This window comes from Parasteatoda tepidariorum, chromosome 2 (assembly GCF_043381705.1).
Source record: "Parasteatoda tepidariorum isolate YZ-2023 chromosome 2, CAS_Ptep_4.0, whole genome shotgun sequence".
NCBI classification, from domain to species: Eukaryota; Metazoa; Arthropoda; class Arachnida; order Araneae; family Theridiidae; genus Parasteatoda; species Parasteatoda tepidariorum.
In genome coordinates, this window is record NC_092205.1 from 6,440,684 (window position 1) to 6,463,623 (window position 22,940).

General features: G+C 30.3%; 2 protein-coding genes across 2 annotated transcripts; one reads left to right on the top strand and one right to left on the bottom strand.

Moving 5' to 3' along the window:
• Positions 1–3,322: 3,322 nt before the first annotated feature.
• LOC107444303 (spidroin-1-like) lies at positions 3,323–16,657 on the bottom strand. The gene is made up of 7 exons (XM_043055807.2): positions 16,511–16,657; positions 12,402–12,614; positions 12,034–12,319; positions 9,832–10,014; positions 8,244–8,444; positions 5,515–5,697; positions 3,323–4,132 (listed from the first exon to the last, which is right to left on the bottom strand). The coding sequence occupies exons 1-7, from the start codon at positions 16,520–16,522 to the stop codon at positions 3,918–3,920; spliced, it is 1,293 nt and encodes a 430-aa protein (XP_042911741.1). The 5' UTR covers positions 16,523–16,657; the 3' UTR covers positions 3,323–3,917.
• A 1,727-nt stretch (positions 16,658–18,384) lies between these two features.
• On the top strand, positions 18,385–19,222 carry LOC122272302 (uncharacterized). The gene is made up of 2 exons (XM_043055809.1): positions 18,385–18,457; positions 18,606–19,222. The coding sequence occupies exons 1-2, from the start codon at positions 18,385–18,387 to the stop codon at positions 19,220–19,222; spliced, it is 690 nt and encodes a 229-aa protein (XP_042911743.1).
• The last annotated feature ends 3,718 nt before the right edge of the window (positions 19,223–22,940 follow it).

Below are 22,940 nucleotides of genomic sequence, written 5' to 3' on the forward strand. Positions count from 1 at the left end.
ATTTTTCAAATTTATTAACAGAAGTAATACCGGGAATTTTATAAAACCTTCTGAATGCGCATCAGAATCGTGCCCCAAATTTTTTGCAGCATCTTTTTTTCCTTTTCCTTACCTGAAAGACTTGAACTGAGGCGTGACAGCAATTACCCCTACAACTCTTCATAAATATATAATAACTTATATAAATTTGTCTTTAGTACAACATTTTTACACAAATAACATCCTTAAAAAAATAAAAAAAATGTCAGATAATAATTTCAACTCTCAAATTTTGAAATATTGGAGCATCAAAAATAATTTCATTTTTGTATCTTCATTTTAAATTCAAATTAAATTTTCAAAGTATTAAAAAGAATACTATTTTCTATGCCCATTAAGCAGATTCAAAATTTCTCTTCTTGGTTGCCTATAGCAACAGAGACGCACGATGTTATGACATCTGGTCATGCATTCAGTTTCTTTATAGTTGTTTTTAAATTGTTTCACTTTCTATGGCGAGGAAAATTGGCATTTTTTTAAACTTTCGCCATATATGTGTATATATATATCTATCTTTGTTGAGACCCAATTTACGACCCTATTTTTTTCGAAATTTTGCCTACCCCTCCCCCCTATTTCATGGGTCAGGATTCCAAATATTTAAAAAAAATATATGTTTATTCAGAGAAAGTACGTTTCTGTGTCTGATTTCATAACTTAATTAATAATTAGCACTAATTAATTAGCATATTTGAGGAGGTCACCCCCAGGAACTATTAAGATTGACACTTAGTTCATGAAAATCCGACCATTAGAACGAAAGTTATTCAGGGTGATTCGCTTTTTTTTTTAGGACTGTACAAATCATGTAGTCCTACAGTGGACTTATCGTTAAGACACGCTTTCCAGCAGGTCACCGAAGTCAAGCCTCACTGTCTGTGGTCAGTGTGCGGTTGGGTGACCACTTGGATCAGTCTGCTTAGAGACCGAGGGTGTGCGGTGTTGGTCCTCGGTAAACTGTGCTACCGTAAAGTGCTCGACTTCGCGTGCAGGTCGCTGGGCAACCGAAGCGGGGGTGCCATCCCCTCTGCAGAGGATCAAAATTGTGATGGCATGTCTTCGGATCATCCTCAGGGATGTTTCCCAGATCGTCGCCAATAGCCCATTGTGCAGCTCTACTGCGACGTAAATGAACTACAACAGCAAGTCATGCATGTACCAATGTATCATTATAAGGTGTCCAAATCTTACCACATGCTGTAAAACAACAGTTTTTTGCGAAAATTTACCAAAGCCCGTTGGTAAAATTTACTATTCCTTTTGGTGCTCTCAAAGAGCCGAACACATAGTAAATTTTACTCTATTTTGGAAGTTTTTACCAAACTTTTTATCTCTCAGTATGCGATATTTTCTCGAAAAAAATGTAGATTTCTGATAATATTTCCTGATTTATGATTTTAGTTCAATTTATATTAAGAAATATGTATATGCTCAAAGTTGTTTTTGTTATCAATACTAATGTATACAAGCTGAATAATAATTCTTCGTATGAGTTGAAAAAGTAAGTAATCAATAAATCTTCATTTATCATTACTACGAAATTATGTTCAAAACTGAGACTTATGAGAAAACCGAATTAATAAAAGCAAAATAATTTCATTTTCTTAATCTATTATTACTTGTCTAATTCCGTTACTGCTTTACGTTATTAGATTAAACAAACATGTTTTTAGATGTTCGTCCCATCAAAATAATGATTAACAATATTCGCAATCAGTTGGCATTGTGCTGTTGTTCGAAGCCTACTAATGATTCTCAAAATTAACCATAATCAAGTAATTTTAGCCAGCAGAATTTATCCTTTTAGGAGACCTTAAAAAACAACTTCTACAGTATACTTATTTACAACTATTTCTACTGTATACAATTTCTACAATATAATTTTACCCTTGTAATGGAAATGCGGTAGTTTCCTCAAAAATTTGTCCACGAAGTTGAATTTCTCCCAATACTTGATCCAGGAGTTCCCATGACTTCTGGATTCAGTTCAAGTTTACAAGGCTACGGAATTGAACATTGGTAGTCGTAAACCCAAAAATTGGGCTGTCTGCTTAACAATGGTTATAAAATATAATTTTACAGTATACCTAATGTATCTTATTCATAAATCTAATAGGTTGGCTTAACTTTCTTTAATAGGATTTTTTTAAATTACAGCTCTTTTTAGTCAACTTTTTTATAACAAGGAAAAGCAGCATCACATTTATAAAAAAATTCTTCTCAAACTTGTTTTATCGTACTCTGAAATTTATTTAAGTTTGTACATTTTACATTGTTTGGTTTGGGCACCATGTACTTAATGAAAAAGTGATTAAAATCTTGAGAGTTCACAAGCCTTTTATCTTTTATCAAATAATTAACACTAAGCTATTTTACTAAATAAGTATAACTGTGCTTGTATAAGTTGCATAAAAATAAGTACTAACTTATAAGTATAACTGTATCAACTTCATTTTGTTGTGCAATGTTTGCTGTATGCGATGGTGTACCGTCTTTTATAATAGTATAGTTGTGAGATTATCTAAAAAACTTTCCTAAAAAATCTTATTTTTATCGATTTTAACTTCCACATCGATAAAAACAAACCAAAATGTTAATTTAAAAAGGAAAAAAAACTTTTTGAACCATTATTAAAAGTGTGTTTTAAAATACAGGCATGATATTTGTATAGTGTGTTTACGTGTTTGAATCTGTATTGACCATAATACTTCACTTTAAAAGTTAAGAGATTGTTACAACTCAAAAAGTTGGAGTTGGAAACTAAACTTTCTTTTCAGAAAACACTGAAAAAATTCAGAAAACATTGAAAAAAACATAGTGTTATTTTTCTCCCTTTTCACTTTTTTTACAGCATTTTTTTATTTCCTGCATTTTTTTAATGAAATATTTTTGAAAGTTTCAAATACTTTAAGTTATATTGATTAGATGCTATCCTCTTTATTTTAAAACTTCGTTCAGTAGAGAGTCACTGTAAATAAGCAGTAAAAACCACTTTTTACCATTACTGTTTACTACTTTTTTACTATTATTTTTTTTGTATAGCTCTTGACACTGTGTAGTATAGCATCAAAACTCGTTTGCCAATTTAACTATTTTATAATATGCTTGAATTTTTTTACATTTGTTTATGTTTTTTTAAATATTATTTAAACCCCAGTTTCATTTATTTATTTGACAGAAATAAGTTGAATAAAATTCTAGTGTCTTAAAATATCACTTATTTGTCTTGAATGCTTTTGTTTCGTTTTTTAACTTAAAAATACATTAAAAAAAAGGCAACATGTATTTTCAAATGAGATTTTATTAAAAATAAATTTTTGAAAAATACAAGTACAGATCAATATGGAAATACAGAAACATAACAGCCGAGCAAACACATTTAATATAGCCACAACCTACATTTTAAAACAGAAAAATTTACTTTTTGTACCCATACACAAACAGCGAGTATTAAAAAAATTAACAAAGCAAGAAAACCACCAATAGGAAAATATTTACTTCAAAACTATGATCATTCTTATTAACAGAATATAAAAACACTTTTATTCATAAAACTCAAAAATATTTTTTTAAGGAAAATGAAACTAAATAACTCAAACAAGTGAACTAATTTAAAAATAATTTCTTTTAAAAGGGATTTTCAAAATTTCCTAAAAAAAAGCTGTTTTATCCAAATATATTTTATAATGTGCTTACAGATAATTTACTAATTTTTCTTCGATTAATTTTACATTCCTAACTTAGTAATTTTATTCACACAGATAAACAATAATCATCTCACATGATTTAAATGAAAGTTGCTATAGTCTCTGAAAATAAGAGGATTAGTTAAGAAGATTATGAATAACGATATTAATTAAATATTTAGACGTTGTAGATCACGGAATACTTTTTCCTGATCCACTGCGACTGATTTTTGCGAACAGACTGGATGAGCCACCACTAATTCCTCCCATGTCACCATGTCTACCCATTCCTTTTCCGATTCCACCATTTCCTCGAATTCCATCTTCCAAACCACCATACTCAGCCATTCCAGCCCCACCATATCTTCCCATTCCATAAACGTTTCCTCCATGACCTTGAATTCCAGCTAGAAAAATATAAGTAAATAACTTATTGGTTGATAATTTTGTATGATCAGTAACTACATAAATAAAACGTGATAAAAATTTTCTCTGGAACCCCATAAAATATTTTAATGGAATCATGAAGAATTTATAATTAACAACGTATATAAATTCTAGCATGATTTAAAATAAGAAATTTTAATTAACAAATATTTGAAATAGTGAAATAGTGTCAGATGTTGAATGTGAACTGTATTATGAAATAATTAAACATTTCCAATAGTTAAGAAATTTAATCTTTCAAATGATTAATTAACTTAAAATTTTTAAATAATTAGTTGAAATTAAAGTCGATTAATTAAAAAGATGTACTTGCTAATAAACTGAAAGCGAATTCTTAAAATTTTTTTTCTGTTTAGAAACTTCATGTGTAAAATTGTATAAATTTAAATTTATATCAATGTAACAGCTCCTTAGCTCTAAGAAATTTTTAATTTAAAAAAGTACTATATTTTGAGAGTAAATTAATTAATTTTTGGAAGAATATTAAATCCGGAAAAGTAGAGGAAAAAAGATTTTTTTTCCAACTGATATATATTTATAACATGAATGTTCATGAAGCGTGATTCAATTGTATTTGTCACAAAATGCAATCTCTATTTTTGAACTTTAAATTTTTTACATAAAAATTTATAAAAAAACTTGCTTTTACTTATTTATTTGCTTTAAGATTTTTCCCTTATGAAAAGTGCTATTGAATTTCACAAAAAATATATGAATCTTCTCTATAGATGAATCGTCTTTTATTCAGACTCAACACATTTTGAGTGAAAATTAGAAAGGGTTATTCGCAGAATCGTTTGCTATTAAAAATATTTCATTTATTGTTTCACTTCAAATAATCCTTCTTATTATTTTTATTTTTTCTGTATTTTAAATCAGTTATTAATTTTTAATTCTATTATTTTTAATTATTAATTTATTTATTTTACTCAACATTTCACGCATGTTAGCTTATGTATTCCTAATACGATTTCAATTTGTTTTTTTTTTTTCGGGTTTAGAATTTTTGAGATAAGAATAGTAATATTTAATCATGTGTAGATTAATGGTGTGACGTGGATTCCTTTTTATACGTTTTTCCTCGATGTCTGCCATGAATTTCATGTAACTCNCAATTAGCAGTGCTAGGGTCTGAGAAACACCTGAGAAGCGTCAAAGAAGATTGGAAGAGGATCATGTCTCTACTAGCAGTGCTAAGGCCCAAGAAACATAGCGTGGTGGACAGCTGGCCGCCTGAGGCGGCTAGTTCTAAATAAAAGTAGCTAAAAATCAGTGGATTAAAAAAGAAGATTATGAATAACAATACTAATAAAGTGCGCAGATATTGTGTAAAAGTGAATACTTTTTCCTGATCCACTGCGACTGATTCCTGATAATAGACTGGATGAGCCATCTCCAACAACTCCAATGTTACCATGTTGACCTCCTCCAATTCCTCCAATTCCACCTCCTAGACCGCTATATTCTACCAGTCTACTGCCTCCTCTCATTCCACCAACGTTTCCTCTCTGACCCCCGGATAAAACTAGAGGAATAAAAGTCAATGACTTGTTGATGGAAAATGTCACAAGGTCAGTAAATGATTAATAAATCTGATAAGAAATTTATCTGAAATTCCAATAAATATTTTAATCGATTCATGAACGTTTTTTTAATTTACAACATTTATAAATTCTCGTATAATATACTGTTAGAAATTTTAAATGAACAAATAATTAAAAATTAGAAATAACTAAATGAAGAGAAATTTAAAAGGACAGCTGATGAATGCATCTATATTGCCAAATGATTTAAAATTTCCAATAAATAAGAAATTTATATTTTCAGATGATTAATAAACTTGAATTGAGAGAAATTTTTTCCCCACAGTGACTTTGCGTATAAAATTACTTCAATTTAAATCTATGATATAGCTCTTCAGCTTCGAAAATTATTTATTGTAAGGAAGAACTACATTTGTAAGGAAAATTAATAACTTTTTGAAAGTATTGTTTATTCGTATCTCGATCCGCCCTATTCAAGGGCACACGAGAGTAGAACTACTCTCGTGTGCTCTTGAACTCTCGTGTGAACTTTTTGAAAGTATATTAAAACTGGAAATATAGAGAAAAAAAGAAAAAAAAAGATTTATTTTCCAACGGAAATATTTATAACATTCATTATGAAGAAAAGTAATTCAATTCCATTTGTCAAAGAAAGTATTCTCTTTTTTTGTCTTCTTTTCCTTTAACCTTTTCTTTTTCTGTTTGAAAAGAGAAAAAGAAAAGGTTTTTTTTCCTACGAAAATTTTTATAGCACTGATGATGAGGTAATGTTATTCAATTGTATTTGTCCCAGAATGAACTCTTTATTTTCAAACTTTAATTTATTTTTACGTAAAAATATGTTAATATTTTAGCATGTGTAAAATGAATCTTGTTTATACATATCTACTTTGAAATTTTTCTCTAATTAAAAATGCTGTAGAATAGTTCATTTTGCGAGCGGCATCTAGATGTATCGTTTTTAATGAAGACTCAAATTTTGACTGAAAATTAGAAAGGGTATTTTACAGAATCATTTGTAATTAAAACTGTTTCGTTTAATTATTCGTTTCACTTTCAATATCGTTCATTCACTCTACCCCTTTTCATTTCAAATAAGATATGAATTTTTGTTTCGATTATTTTTCATTTACATTTTGACACTTTGCGCGCATTTGCTGACGTGTTTGTTATGTGATTTCAATTTGATTTTTTGAACTTCGAGCTCTTGAGATGAGATTAATGTTTATTTTATTAAATGTGGGTAAAATATGTGGCTTGGGTTAATTTTTAAATATTTTTTCCAGATGTTTGTCATTACTTTCGTAATTTTTAAATGGTTTGCCAATTTTTAAATATGTATATCACATAGCGTAAATACAAGTAGCTAAAAACGGAAAAATTGTAAAGTTTATTTAGTTGCTTCACTTTAAATAATCAATCTTATTATCTTTACATTAATTTTCTGCCTTTTAAATCTGATATTAATTCTTAATCTTCTAATCTTCTAATTTTTATTTTTTTGTTTATTCATTTTTAACGTTTTTCACACGTTTTTCGTCTTCTTCTAATCTTCAAATTTTTATTTTTTTGTTTATTCATTTTTAACGTTTTGCGCACGTTTTTCGAGATGTTTTGACTAAAATACTCTTTCTAATGATGCGATTTCAATTTCGGCTTTTGGACTTTCTTAATGTAAATAAACGGCGTGACATGGGTTCATTTTTAAATGTTTTTCCACGATGTATTCCACGATGTTTTGTGATGTTCAAATAATTGTCAATCTTTAAACATGTATATCATATAACCTACACTGTTAGAATTTTCTCTCTAAAATTATGGTAAAATAACCAGCAGCAGTATGTCCATCCAATTAACCGTAAAGTTTACGTTAAAGAAAACTTTTTATATTTGAGGTTTTAAGACCGTTTACAACTTGTATGGTTAAAAAAAATGAATACAAAGTAATAAGGTTTTTTTAACCATTTACAACTAGCAAGTTTTCAAAAATATTAAAAAGACTGGACATGGCAGATAGTTTACCAGCTTTATGGTGCTGCCATCTATGGGTGAATGAGAGTATCGTATTTTAATATCCTAAGGTCACAAATTAGGGAGTGCTGGATACTGATAATTTTTCGTGTGTTTAAGGGATTGGAGGATATTTAGTGGTGTCAACGCTGGGACTCGAACCTCCATTCTATCTCATATGAGATTGACAGATTACCCCTCTCAGCTATATGTAGTAAAGAACTAAAAGTGATTCAGTTGGTGCGAGGAAATTCTGATTGTTTAACCATATTAGGTGAAAGTAGTAAATAACTCAGAATTTACAGTTTGAATACCATATTATTTATGGTTATTTGTCTGTTTTGTTTAAATTTGGTAAAATTACAATTAAATAAATTGGTATTTAACCATTTTTTCCAAGGAATTTTTAATGGTGTACATAAAAGTAACTAAACACTTAAAACGAAAGGGTTAACTTAAAGAGGATTAAGAATAAAGATATTAGTTAAATGTGCAGATATTGTATATCAGTAAATACTTTTTTCTGATCCACTGTGACTGATTCCGGTGGATGGACCGTAGGTTCCATCGCCAATTGCTCCCATACCAGTATGTCCATACCTCATTCCATCTCCTCTAATTCCACCATAGCCTCCCATTCCACTTTTTAAATCACTCATTCCACTTTCACCATACGCTCTCATTCCACCAACGTTTCCTCTTTGATATTCAGACTCAACTAGAAAAATAAATGTCCATGCCTTACTGATGAAAATTTTTCAAGATCAGTAATAATATAAATAAGATCTGATAAAAATTTTCTCTGAAATACTACAAAATAATTAAATCGATTCAATAAAATTTTCTTATAGTCAACATGTAAACATTTTTGGAAATTTTCTGAAGCATTTTTGAAAATATCAACTACTGAATAGATTTATAGTTCCAAAGGATTTAACAGTTTCATTTAAAAAATTGAAGTTTTCAAATGATTTACATAATCTTGCTAATCAGTCAAAACAGAGATTTTAAGGATTTTTTCCCCTTAAAAACTCAGTGCATGAAATTGCTTACATTGAAATTTAAATTAATAAAACTGCTATTTAGCTTTAACTGCTATTTAGATTATTTTAAATAAAAAGTAACTATATTTGGAGGGTGAATTAATTTTTGGAAGTATATTAAAAACGAGAATGTAGAAAAAAAGTGGTTTTCGTTTCCAACGGAGATATTTACAACATCGATTATGATGAAACGTGATTCAATTCTATCGGTTATAAAAAAAAAACATTCTCTATTTTTGTATTTTAAGTTTCTTTCACATAATTTGTTTACGTACTAAAATTTGCAAAAAAAAAGAAACTTTCTTACCCATACCTACTTCCTTTAAAATTTTTCAATAATAGAATAATAAAAGTGCAATAGAATCGTTCATTTTACAAATAGATGAATCTTCTTTTATTTAGACTAAAAGAAAAATTGTTGGAAAATTAGAAAGTGTATTTTTACAGAATCATTTGTAATTTAAGTAGTTACGTTTATTTATTTGTTTCACTTTAAATAACCTCTCCTAGTTTCCTTACATTTTCACCCTTTTAAATCAGATTTTAATTTTTAATCCTCTCACTTTTATTTATTTTAATGTTTTGCGTTTGTTTGCCGATGTGTCCATCATGTGATTTCAATTTTCATTTTTGGACTTTCTTGAGATGTCCATGAAAGAAATACTATTTTATAAAATGTGAATAAATGGTGTGACTTGAGTTCATTTTTATATGTTTTTTTCCACGATGTACGACTTGATTTTGGTTATATTCAAATAATTGCCAATATTTAAATATGTATATCACCCAACTGTATTAAAGTAGCTAAAAATTAAAAATAATTGCCAATATTTAAATATGTGTATCACCTAACTATATTAAAGTAACTAAAAATTAATAACAATTGCCAATATTTAAATATGTATGTCAACTAACTGAATTAAAGTAGCAAAAAATTTAAGATAATTGTCAATATTTAAATATGCATATCACCTAACTGTATTAAAGCAGCTAAAAATTTAAAATAGAAATGTTAAATAAAGGGAATCACGATATTAATTGAATGTGCCAGAAAGTGAATACTTTTTTCTAATCCACTGCGACTGATTCCTGCGGATAAACTGGATGAGACACCACCAATTCCTCCCATTCCTTCTCCTCCGATTCCACCATATACTCCAATTCCACCTCCTAGCCCACCAATTCCCCTTCCACCATGCTCTCTCAGTCCACCCACGCTCAGTCCACCATAAGCTCCTGATCCAGCTAGAAAAATAAAAGTTAATGACTTATTGATGAATAATTTCGCATTATCAATTATTATATTAATAAAACTTGATACACATTTTCTCTGGAACTCCATAAAATATTTTAATCGATTCATCAAGGGTTACTAATTGACAGCATGTTTAAATTCTTGTATTTACAGTAAGGAATTTTAAATTAACAAATAATTAAAATTAATTAAATTAATTGAAAAGGTTGATAGTTAAGCACCTTTTTGGTCGTGGATTTTCTGCAGGTAGAATCTTTAAGCAGTTAAAATCTCTTGGGTTTAATTGAACATTTATATATAGAGCGAAAAATCAATTTTTTGTTTCTATTAGCTTGTAAAGATTGACTCAAGTCTAGTCGTTAACGCTCAGTTCGTTTAAAAGAGGGCATTAAGAAAATATTAAATTATATTATATTAATGAATTAATTTATATTAAATGAAGAGGTGAACTTTCACCCTTATCACAAAATAAAAGTTCCAGATACACAAAAGTTACAACGGTTACTAACATGTAAAATTGCTGAACCGGCACGGTAGCAAAAGTGTTGACAGAATAATCATTTGCTGTAAGAAATTATGTAATACAGAACTGAGATATAAATCTAAAAATAACGTTGCATATTCAGCAAGTTCGATCATATACCTGAAAATTTTCGAGCTTTCTGCAGCTTGCAATAATTCTATAATGCTTTGGGACGCAGTGACAAATAATGAAAATTTCAGCTCAACTCAATTCATCGAAAATTGGTAAAAATCTACCCTGAATATTACAAAAAGAAAGTTTTGGCTACACATTTATTGTTGCATGCTAACATATTGTATCACTAAAAGGAATGGATATTTCAGCAAGGTTCTGCTCCATCGCACCAAAATGAAACAGCAGGGTCTTGGCTCCATGTCGATTGTCCGAAGTTTATCAAGCAAGAAGTTTGGTTACCTTTTCACCAGATCTAAATCCTTTAGATTATTGTGTTTGGGGGATTTGGAGCTTTAAGTTAATGCTAAGCAGCACAGTTTGGACTATCCCAGAGTCTCTTTATTGCTTGAATGCAAAAAGTTCCCTTTAAAAATGATTTGTGCCGCCATTGGACAATGGCGTAGTGATTAATAAATTGTGAAAGTCAGAAATATGACAGTTAGGAATATCCGAAAGGTATTAGTTTACTAGTTCTAAATAATTATTCTTTCTCAAAAAACCTTTTACTCAGTAAATAAAATGCAAGATTTTTTGTTTCGATTCTCTAAGTGGCCACGCAAGGGGCAAAAGACGAATAAGACTTTTCACTTAAACACTATTCTTTCAATCTAATAACATTGAGAAACTGGTTTTCCATGCATAGCAATTCAAAATCTTAAATGTTTAGGTGAACAATCGCAATTTATAAAAATTATCAACTTTTAGATTGCTAACTAAGCCGCTCATCTTAGTAAGTAATCAATCAAACGAAAAAAGAAAAACGATGAACAATTTGCAACTTTTAGTCGAAGAGTAAATAACTATTGTACATAAGTAACAATCTTATAAACAGAATTTTGCCCATAAACATCACCTTAAGGCAATTATTTCACTATGCAATTACTTTTTATTTTTTAGAAAAAAGCAATTACTAAAGTAATCGAAGAATTTTATTTCACTTCAAGTAATAATAATTTCAACCATAAGAGCCATTTTCATTAACTCTTCTTGTGTATCTTTCTTGTGTTCCTGCTGATATTGGTTTGGCCACCATATTCACATCAGCTGGGGTTTCCGGTTTGCTGTCTGTACCTGGCTCATTGCAAAACTAATTATTGTGAATAAGCAAAATTTCCCCCCTGAACTTTACCTTGATGCAGTAACTTCAGTTTGTAGTTAACCGTTATAACTTATAAACTATGGTAAATAAAAAATAATAAATTAATTTAATAGTTAACCATTTTTAATATAATAATTTCTTTCAGCAATTGAAAAATTTTAATTTTACTTTAAATAATAATAATTTCAAGAAAACAATTGCCATTTGTATCACCTCTTCTAGTGTATTTTTCTTGTATTCCTGCAGGTGCTGGTTCGGCCATCATATTCACATCAGCAGGGCTTTCTGGTTTTCGGTCTGTACCTGGTTCATTGGTCTTCACTGAAGCTTGGAATCCAGCTGCACCAGCTGTGTACTGTACTTGTCTTTGCAGTCCTTGAACGTCTGTGTAACCATAAGATCCTTGAACATTTCCACTAGAATCTCCCTCTTCATTTCTAAAACTGTTTGCACTCATGCCATTGGCTTGGTAGTTGAAGCTGTATGGTTTAGGCTTAGACTAATAACACACAAAAAATCAATGTAATACAAGTATCTCTTGAAATCTAATTGGGTTTCGAATCATTTCATTATTATCTCACCATTGCTCCTCCAGATCCATAACTTTCCGCGTTTCCTCCGTATCCTCCCATTCCGCTCATACCTCTTCCATAACCACCCATACCTCCTCCATAGCCACCCATGCTTCCGCCATAGCCTCCCAAACTTCCACTAAAGCCTCGAGATGCAGTTGCACTGACTCCATAGTTATAGCTATTTACTGTACAAAATAATCCAACAGCAAATATGACAATCTGAAAGAATAAAAATTTGAAGTAAAATACCAAGTTTTCATAATCACAAAGCAATCCAATTTTTTAAAACTAAATTACAAATATTATTTTTTAAAACCAATACTTTTTTTTATAACCATCGCTGAACAGCCTTGAACATCGCTATTTCTTTACATTGTCTGACACAGTTTTCCATTGTTGCTTATGCAGTTTTATTGGCAGGAGAATCATATGGTAAAGTCCAGTTATTTGTTTGGTTTTTATAAGCATCAAATTAATAGAAGTCACTAAGGTATTGTTTTAGGGGTTTTAGGGACAGAAAAAAATTCAAAGGCACTTACCTGTAATATTTATTTATCTTATTACTTTGTTTCTGCTTTTTATTGTTTTCTAAATTACGAGTTTTAAGCAAAAGGAGTTGGTTTGTTATTAACGTAATTCTATTACGTTTCCATTTTATGATAAACTTATTTGAATTGGCGTCTTAAGCTTATCAACTACTTCACAATTAGTATTTTTAATGCAAATTACCATACAGTTAAAAATATTCGTAAAACGATTAAGATCTTAACGATCAGGTTCATGCACAATATGGTTGCATGCAAAAATTATGCTTAATTTGCTAGCCTGTTTACTGAGCGAACATATTAATTTACTGTTGAGAACTCACCAATTATTGTTATAACAATATACCTTTAATTTTAAAAGTTGTTAAAATTTATAATTGTGGTAATGAATTGTGGTATTTGTAATACCATATCGTTTAAAGTCTCTCTCCAAAACTATGGTAAAATAACCGGCTGTATATGATTTGTGAAGCCTCATTTGTAATTATTAAAATTTTGTATAAGGAATTAAATTGATGCTGCCCATTATGCTTGATTGAAGTAATTTCCTTACACATCGCAAGAATGTTCATTCTAAAACTATGGTAAAATAACCGACAGTAGTCAGTCCATCCAATTAATCGTAAAATTTACACTGAAGAAATTTTTACCTTTACTGTTTGAAATCGTTTACAACTAGTATGGCAGAGAAAACCGTGAATACAAAACTACACGGTTTTGTAACAATTTACAACTGACATGGTTTCAAAACCATAAAAAGAAATTTAACTAATGATGGAGGACTACCATATGCGTGAATCAGAGTATCGTATTCTATCAGCCCAGGGTCACAACTTGCAGAGTGCAAGACACTGCCTTCATGTACCGGAGAGAATGGAGAAAATATTGTGTTTGTCAGCGGTGGGACTCGAACTCCGTTCTGTCGGCCATGAGATTAACAAAATAGTCTTCTCGGTTATAGTATGTACCTATCTGCAGGAAACTAAGTGACTTCTTCAGGTGGGTTCAGTTGGTGCGATGAAATTCTGGTTGCTCCACCGTATTTGGTAAAAGTAATTAATAAGCGGGTTTTTCAAAGTCAACAGATTGAACACCATCTTACTTTTGGTTATTTAACTGTTTTGTTTGAATAAGGTAGTAGTGTAGAATAACAATTAAATAAATTGGTATTTATTCATTTTTTCTAAGAAATTTTTAACAGAGTAATAGCTTATAATGAATCATAAAAGAAATGTTCAGACGTGGGAAGCGTAAGCAAATACTATTAAATTTTTTCTCAATTCAGTAATTTTATGTGTATATATATACAGGTATAGGACAAAATAATAGGAACACCTGTGAAAGAATGGAGTCGTTCTCGACCGTCCAATAAGCGGCGGGCACGTGTCGCAAGAATGTGCCACGTAGTGGTGATGAAAAGCAAGGTATCTGTCTAGCATTTAGCAGTGTGAGATTTGCATGAGAAAAATCTGTTTCTAGCAAAGCGAGATTATGTCCGACCTCTCTGACCTTAAAAGAGGCATGATAATAGGAGCTCGCCTGGTTGGAGCGTCCGTATCCAGAACAGCGAACTTTGTAGGTGTTTCAAGGACCACTGTATCAAGGACTCTGTCGGTATGCACAAAGTTGGGTTAGGTGTATTCGGCGAGGCACAACAGCGGCAGGAAGTCGAAGTTGTCAGACCCTGATAGACGGGTGTTGAAGAGGATAGTCGCTCGAAAACGCAAGGCTACTCTGCCGGTGATAACATCCGAGATGAATACCCACGTTCAGAACCCTATATCCATGAAAACTATTAAACGGGAGTTGCATGCTGCTAGCATTCATGGCAGAGTAGCTATTTCAAAACTGTTAGTTTCAGTGTGGAATACTTTGAAGAGACTGCAGTGGTGCCAAGACCACCTAAAATGGACACAACTGCAATCGGAACAAGTCATCTGGTCTGATGAATCCTCTTTTACACTATTCCAGACCACCAGACGTGTGTTCGTGTGACGGACGCCGACAGAAGCATTTCATGTTGACTGCCTGGTTCCAACCGTGAAACATGGAGGTGGTCCTGAGATAGTGTGGGGCACTATATCTGCCAGTGGATAGGGGCCTCTCGTTGTCTTGAGGGGGTGGTCAAAGGGGACCATTACCGAAGCATTCTTGCAGATCATCTTCACCCTATGCTTCATACTCTCCTTCCGGGAGAACGTCCTGTGTTCCAAGATGACAACGCCCCTGTTCACACGTCTCACTGTGTTCAAACATGGTTAAATGAGCATAATGATGAAGTGGACCATCTAACGTGGTGTCCTCAGTCCCCTGATCTCAATATCATTGAGCCTTTGTGGGGTTTTTTGGAGAAAAAAATCCGTCTCGGTTTCCTCCTCCACGCACACTCTCTGAACTCGAGACAGCCCTGCAAGAGGAATGGCTGCAAATTCCAATGAACTTTGTTCAAGACCTTTATTTGTCAATCCCACGTAGAATGCAAACTGTCATTCAGGTCAAAGGTGGCCCAACTCCTTATTAATAAAATATTTTCATTTTTTCACAGGTGTTCCTATTATTTNTATATATATATATATACTGTAAGATTTACTGTAAAATCACTGAATCGCTTAAATTACATAAATATTACCGTATTAACTTATGTATAAAATTTTTTAGTAACAGTACTTTTCTTTTGGAAAAATGGACTTTATGGAGATTTTACTCTGGGTGATTTTTACCTTAATTTTATCCGTAATTTCCTACAGTGAAGAAATAACAATTATTGCGAAGCAATCATGGGAGATAGTGAGTGGAGGTGAACTAAGGGTATGGCTTCCTAGTAAATTAAATAAAAACATGTTTATCAAAACTAGTGATCTAACATGCTTAGATGTTAAAGCAATCATAATTCTACTTTTAATTATATTTTTCCAACTAAGCTTTATAATAATGAGAAATAGTTTAATTTCTATGTAAATTTAAAATTTGAGTAGTCGTTTGTCATTGCCAATAATAAATAAAATGTTTATAAATATTTTAATTTTTTTTAAATAGATGACCCAAGTATTTGAGCAGTTAATAAAAATATTTGTCTTATTAAAAAATTAAAACAAAATTATGTTTAAATAAACAATCAGAAATCCATATAGTTTATTGTCCCAGTTAAAAAAAAAGCAGCTAAGTAACAAATGTCAAAAAATTCAAGCATGTTCTATGCTTCATATTGTTTTTGCTTGCAATAAAATCTATCATATTTAAATAGTTTTCTTTCATAAATTTTTTTGTTACAATGAATTTTTTTTCATTTGTTGTCTCTGTTAATAATATATATTAGTCATTCCTATGTCAATAATATTTCTTAAAATACAGATTATGAGTTTAATAAATTTAAAAATCAATAAATAATTTTTTTTTTCCATTTTCCATTTTTTCCGTATTATTAAAACAATATTCGTCGCAAAATTAGTTTTATATAAAATTATGTAATTCTCAAATAAAAATTAAAATAATATTTATTTTAACACTTCAAAAAAATTCTTTTTTCAACTAAACCTTATCGAATTCGGATATAAAAAATTCACATCTCACCTGTAAAAGCATTTTTCTTTTAAACTGGATATTAAAATACAGAAGAGTTTGTGCTCTGGTCCTCTCGTTTGTGAAGCTCTCGAAATGGATATGAGCTTTTATACTCTTTTCCAACTAAATGTTGTAAAAGAAGAAAAAACACGTGACAGTTAAATCAATTCTTGAACTGTAGTAAAACAAATAACTTTTTTTCAAAATAACAAGATGCCACAGCTATTTTTTAAAATATATCTTCAAATGAAATTAAAAAGAAAAAAAAAGAGCGGTTCTTTTGAAAAGTCAAAAAGACAATTTGCGTAAATAGGTGAAGTTATGAAAAATTTGAAATCAATTGTTTATGAGTTGTAAAAGAGCATTTTTTTTTACGTGAGCTTTCGGCATACTAATTTCTAAGACTGCTATCAAGAAAAATCACAAAAACCAGATCAGTCACAACTTCACAAAACATTTAAAACGGAGGTCACTTATTGATTGAATATTTTCTCATTTACACTATTCAGACCGAATCAATTTAGTAAATCATATATTTTAAGCTGATTTATAATCTAATTTCTTTCGGATTTAAACATGACCTCATACCATGGGTAAGATCTTTTATGCTTTAGTAATTATCAATCATGATTGATATTAGCAAATATTTTGGCGAAAATTCCTTTTCTAACCAATAATTATGAATTTATAACCTTGGAAGCTTGAATAATTTTGCGATTTTGTTGAAAAAAATTACGCTTCTGATTCTCTGTAATTACCATTTTTTAATAAAATAAACACAATGACATTCTTCAATAAGTTGTTTTATATATTTCAGTGAGATCATTATTTAGAAGGAAAATCTAGAGCATTTGCGACAACTGGGTTTTTGGGCTGGGTTTTTTCGAGTCACATATAGGGGAGAGGGGGGCACATGTGAACAAATTTTTTAATTTCGTCTTTTTTCAAAAAATATGATCAATTTCTCACAGTAAAGAAGTCCATGTGTTTAAATAGTCAATAAAATATTTCTTTACTTTATGATATTTTAGAAAAAGGACTTCAATTGTTCACATGTGCCCCCCCCCCATAGGGGCACAAGCGAAAATGCCTGGGGCACATATGAACAAGATTCAAAACACAAAGCAATCATCATAGAGCAAAATAGAAAGAAAAAAAAATAAAAATTCTTTAATATAACAGATATAGATACACATTATACTGAAGGGGTTGTAGCTTACTATACGAATTTATTGGGTTCATTTGTTTATGTGAATTTATTGGGTTAATTTCGTCAATTCGGTTTTTCGCAACTTCATGTTCCTCAGGAGACGTAATGGGCCTTTTTCTTTCTTCTCTGATACGACCCTTTCATGCTTTTTTCTCATTTTCATTCAAAACTTAGAAGACTATGCAGCATTAAAAATATTTTATTGAATAAAGATTATACTTGCATGTATTGCCTTTGCAAAATAGGCTTTCTACTACTAATAATAATAATTTCAAAAATTATTTTAAACTTAACAATTTAAGTAATAAAATATTGTGTCTTTTTACTTCTTGTAATCATTATGTAACACAAAACTGTTGACCAACCATTTAATAAAATAAAATTTTTTAAAGAAAAAATTAACAATTAATTAATTAATTATGGAAAATTAAATAATAATAATTTTAAATGCATACATATCTTTTAAACTTATAATATCATTGTCGAGAATTCCCGCTATAACTGTCTTCTGCGCATGTTGTTTTGGTGCGCCCACAGCGCCAGCAGTTGATGTTAATATCTCGATCTGAGAACAAGCATGTTTAGCTCCGTAAATAATTGAACTTTAATTGTTAATCCTTTTTTTTGTTTGTGTTTTCTAATTCCGTTATTATTAAAGTGATTGTCTATAAACATGTTAGAGTCTTTTATGACTGAGAAAATTGATGTTTATTACCCTCCAAAATGTGGCAGTCCTGGAGAACGGGGTAAGTAGCACTTACCTTAATTAATATAGAAATAGTTTTCTTCAGTTTTTGCTTAAAAATTGAAATTTGGCGCCCGAACAGGGACTGCNCGTAAGCATTCCACTCCCAGAAGATCGAGTCAGAGACGCAGCTATTTTTGAAATTATAGGTGTCGACCTGTGCGGACCTCTGCTTTTAAAAGGAGATAGAAAATGCTGGGTGGTACTCTTCACTTGTGCCATCTACCGAGCGGTGCACCTCGAAGTAGTATCGTCCCTGTCAACAGATTGTTTCATCTTGGCCCTTCGCCGATTTATTGCTCGCAGAGGACACCCGTCCACTGTATACTCTGACAATGGGACAAATCTTGTGGGAACGGCAAATCTTTTGAAGAACATTAATTGGAACGAAATTGAAGACTTTGCTTCAAGGAAACGAATTTCATGGAAATTTAATCCTCCCTCTGCCCCTTGGTGGGGAGGCTTCTTCGAAAGATTAATAGGAGTTTTGAAAGGCATCCTGAGAAAGGTTCTAGGACGAGCTTGTTTGAATGAAGAAGAGTTAGCTACAGTATTATGCGACGCGGAAAGTTTAATTAATTCCCGTCCTATAACGTATCTTTCAGAAGATCCCGAAGATCTGTCAGCGCTCACACCATCCATGTTTCTACAGGAAATTAAAGAAATTGGTGTTCCTGAATTTGACCTAATTGATTCAAAAAAATTGAACAAAAGATATTCTTATCGGTTAAAATTGCGACAAAGACTTTTTCCGCTGGAAGTGTAACCATTTTGCTAATAATTTTATTTGTTTAGTTTTTTTCAGATGGACCATATAGACTAAGAATTCTGTTTGGATTCGAAAATATTTCTTCGAATCCAAAGGTGGGAGATTGTCGAGAATTCCCACTATAAGTGTCTTCTGCGCATGTTGTTTTGGTGCGCCCTCAGCGCCACCAGTTGATGTTAATATCTCGATCTGAGAACAAGCATGTTTAGCTCCGTAAATAATTGAACTTAAATTGTTAATCCTTTTTTTTTTGTTTGTGTTTTCTAATTCCGTTATTATTAAAGTGATTGTCTATAAACATGTTAGAGTCTTTTATGACTGAGAAAATTGATGTTTATTACCCTCCAAAATGTGGCAGTCCTGGAGAATGGGGTAAGTAGCACTTACCTTAATTAATATAGAAATAGTTTTCTTCAGTTTTTGCTTAAAAATTGACAATCATGAGTATGATAATCTTAATACTATGCACGAGCACATGTGAACTGTTCACATCTGCCCCAGATGTTTTGTTCGCAAGTGCCCCATCATCTTTCTTAAACCTAACTTGAAAAATAAGGAATTTTTAATTAAGTAAAAAAAATAATAATTGTCATAAACTTACCTAAATGTTCATATAATGTTCTGTAATAGTTAATTTTAACTTATTAGTTGATTTATACTATGTTTTCACTTGAAGAAGCGAGTGATAAAAGTATGTACAACACCAGCTGATACAAAGAAATTGTCAGAATATAACAACAAAATAGCTCATTGTTCTGAAAGTTTTGCAAAAAGGTAGGATTAATACTACCATCTATTGAAAATTTTTCGAGATTTCTTCTTTCAAATAATATTGGTAAAACATACCATGTTCACATGTGTCCCTCACTCCCCTACGGAAAGAAAATTCTGGAAATATAACTGCACAGAATAGCAATGATATTTCTGGTTAAAGAAAAAAACCCCACATAATTCTGGTTATTAAAACCAAAATATACTGTGTTTAAACCATTCATTTTGTAACTTTTCTGTTCATATGGTTACGATTTATCGGAAATTCTTATTTTCATAATTTTTTTTTATTAACTCCATTTTAGTAATAGGAAATGCAAAACTGAAAAAACTTAATTTAATCAACTAAATGGTTTTTATGTATTTCTCTAAGGTATCACGATAAAATTTCCCAAATTTACTACATTTATCAAATTTTATGACACATTATAAACTATAATTTATTGTTAATTTTACCAAAGTTTTACGGAAAAAATTATGAAGCATTTTGGTGTTCCTATCGAATCAGAAACAAAGTACATTTGATTCAGGACCATTATTGTTTTCTCAAAGGAAAGAACTGAGTCGTGTAAAGCAAAAATTAAACAGCTGAATTATACATTTATAATAAATAAAATTATACAGCTAAATTATATCACATATTATTAAACCATATATTATTGCTAATTTTAGCAAAATCATTAAGAAAGCTAAACGGTAGAAATTTGCCGAACTATTTGGTGTTCCCATAAAACCAGAAACAAGGTAGATTTTACCATATTCTGGTAATTTTGACCATTATTGTTTCCTTAGTGACAAAAAACTATTGTGTGTTAAATGTTAAAAATCGTTTAAGAAAAAGGTAAAAAAGCTAAATTATAAAGTTTTGTTTAAAGTTATGACTAAATTTAATAAAACTAAATAAAACTAAATTTATAAGCATTAAAATTACGTCTAAAGAATTAAATTGATGCAGTCTGTTATGCTTGATTGAGGTAATTTTCTTACAAAATATTCAAATTCTTTCTCAAGATTATTTTGCAAAAACTAAACTTGAACAAAAATAAAATTAATTATTCTGTTAAAACCATTAGTGGTTTGGAAAAGTATATTTTTCAGCTAAACTACAACTACACATTATTCGAAACTAGTTGAAAACCCCTTCTTCGTAAGGAATGAAAAAAGTAAGAAGTCTATAAAAGTTATTTGAAACATGACTTTTGTTTCCCTCATTCACTTATTTTGCAAGTCTAGAGAATGCGCTCCTATTTTTGAGTGCTGGAAACATATCAACTTTCATTACCATCTTTATATTTTAAGTTAATGGAGATTTTAATCTTATTTCTTTCATATTTAAATGAGCTAATTTATAACTCAATACCACTTTTTACGTAATTTTTCATTTAATCTTCAACTCTTTATACTTTTTTCAGCAGAAAATATTTAATTGAAAAATTTCTAGAAAGTTTTCAATTATTTGTGATTTTTATTTTTATTTTTTTGTGATTTTTTTATTTGTGATTGTGATGTGTGCGTTTTATTTTCATGCATGAAGTAGTGTACAGAGCGCAAAAAAAAGGAATCACTCGGAATAACTTCTTATCTAATGATCATACTACCACGTAATAAGACTCAATCCTAATGGCTTGAGTTGAGGACCACAATGACAATAAATTAGAGTAGATGATATCTTTAGTTTCGAAATCAGATTTAAAAACGTACTTTCTCTGAATAAATGCACATTTTTTAATGGATTTGGATTCCTGACTCTCAAAATATAGGGGATAGCCGCAATCCGGGAAATATGATTCGAGCAATTTGGTCAGGAGTGTGGTTGAAAGTTTGAATCACTTAATGATATTTTTTCTTTTTGCGTATTCCGCTATATCACGAAAAACTTGTAGGCCAATTGATAAAAAAACATACCCACAATTATAAAATTCGCCGATTGAACGGTAACTACATGCCAAAAGAAAGTTTTTAATCATTATTTGTTTATTTTTTATTTTTATAATAATCGAAAAAATTTTTAATTGTAAGGTAAACTAACTCTTGCTTAATTTTTGTAACTGTAATTTTATTTGTCAAAATAAAAAATTTTGAACAAAATTGGGTTAAACTAAATTTTTAATCATGACTCATATAAAATTCAATTTTTAAAGAACTATGCGATAGATTTCATTCAAAGCTTCTATTTACATTATTTAAATTGATGTAAAAATTTATATATCTTACGATTCTGAAATTTTAGGACTATTAATAAATAAAATAATAAATTATCATTGAAATTAATTTTTTGTATGGAAAAAAATTCTTTTTCTCATTCGCTAAAAAAAAATTCCCGAAACATGGCGAAATACGCAAAAAATCTAATTAACCTTAACGGATTCAAATTTTGGACCGCTAATCCAACCAAACAAATGGAACTTTTCACCAAATTGCTTTTAACCCCCTAAATTTTAAGAGTCAGAAATCCAAAGCCGTCGAAAAAAGTATGTTTAAAAAGAGAAATTAGGTTTTGGTGTCTTATTTCGTAACTTGATATAAAGCTAGTTCTAATTAATTAGTATCTGTAAGGTCGTCCCCAGAAATTATTAAGATTTAAACTTAGTACTTGAAAATCCGATTATTAGAAGAAGGGTTACTAACTGTGATCTTTTTATTTTTGCTTCTCACTGTACAACGTGCGTCACAGAATAAAAATATTTTCCTCTTCATTGAAATAAAATACATACATTAATTTAATTGCTGCTGTGAAGCACGCAGATGAAATTTTCATACATTTTTATTCTAATATTAGATTACCATTGCACCTGCTGACGAATGCTCTATTTTAAAACCATATTTTATTGTTGATTTTATGAAAATCATTGCATAAGTGCTTTTGTGAAACTTATTAAGCTTTTTGATATTTCCATAAAGCCAGAAGCACGGAAAATCTAATATATATATATATATACCATAT

What these genes read in the sequence shown, in the direction of transcription:
- LOC107444303 (XM_043055807.2), bottom strand. An exon ending in AGAAAAATACACTAGAAGAG is followed by an intron (nt 10,015 to 12,033) that starts GTGATACAAATG and finishes TTATTTTTCTAG; the next exon opens with CTGGATCAGGAGCTTATGGT. An exon ending in TCGCAGTGGATCAGGAAAAA is followed by an intron (nt 4,133 to 5,514) that starts GTATTCACTTTT and finishes ATATTTTTCTAG; the next exon opens with CTGGAATTCAAGGTCATGGA.
- LOC122272302 (XM_043055809.1), top strand. Translation starts at nt 18,385, where the DNA reads ATGTTAGAGTCTTTTATGACTGAGAAAATTGATGTTTATTACCCTCCA. An exon ending in TGGCAGTCCTGGAGAACGGG is followed by an intron (nt 18,458 to 18,605) that starts GTAAGTAGCACT and finishes TTGAAATTATAG; the next exon opens with GTGTCGACCTGTGCGGACCT.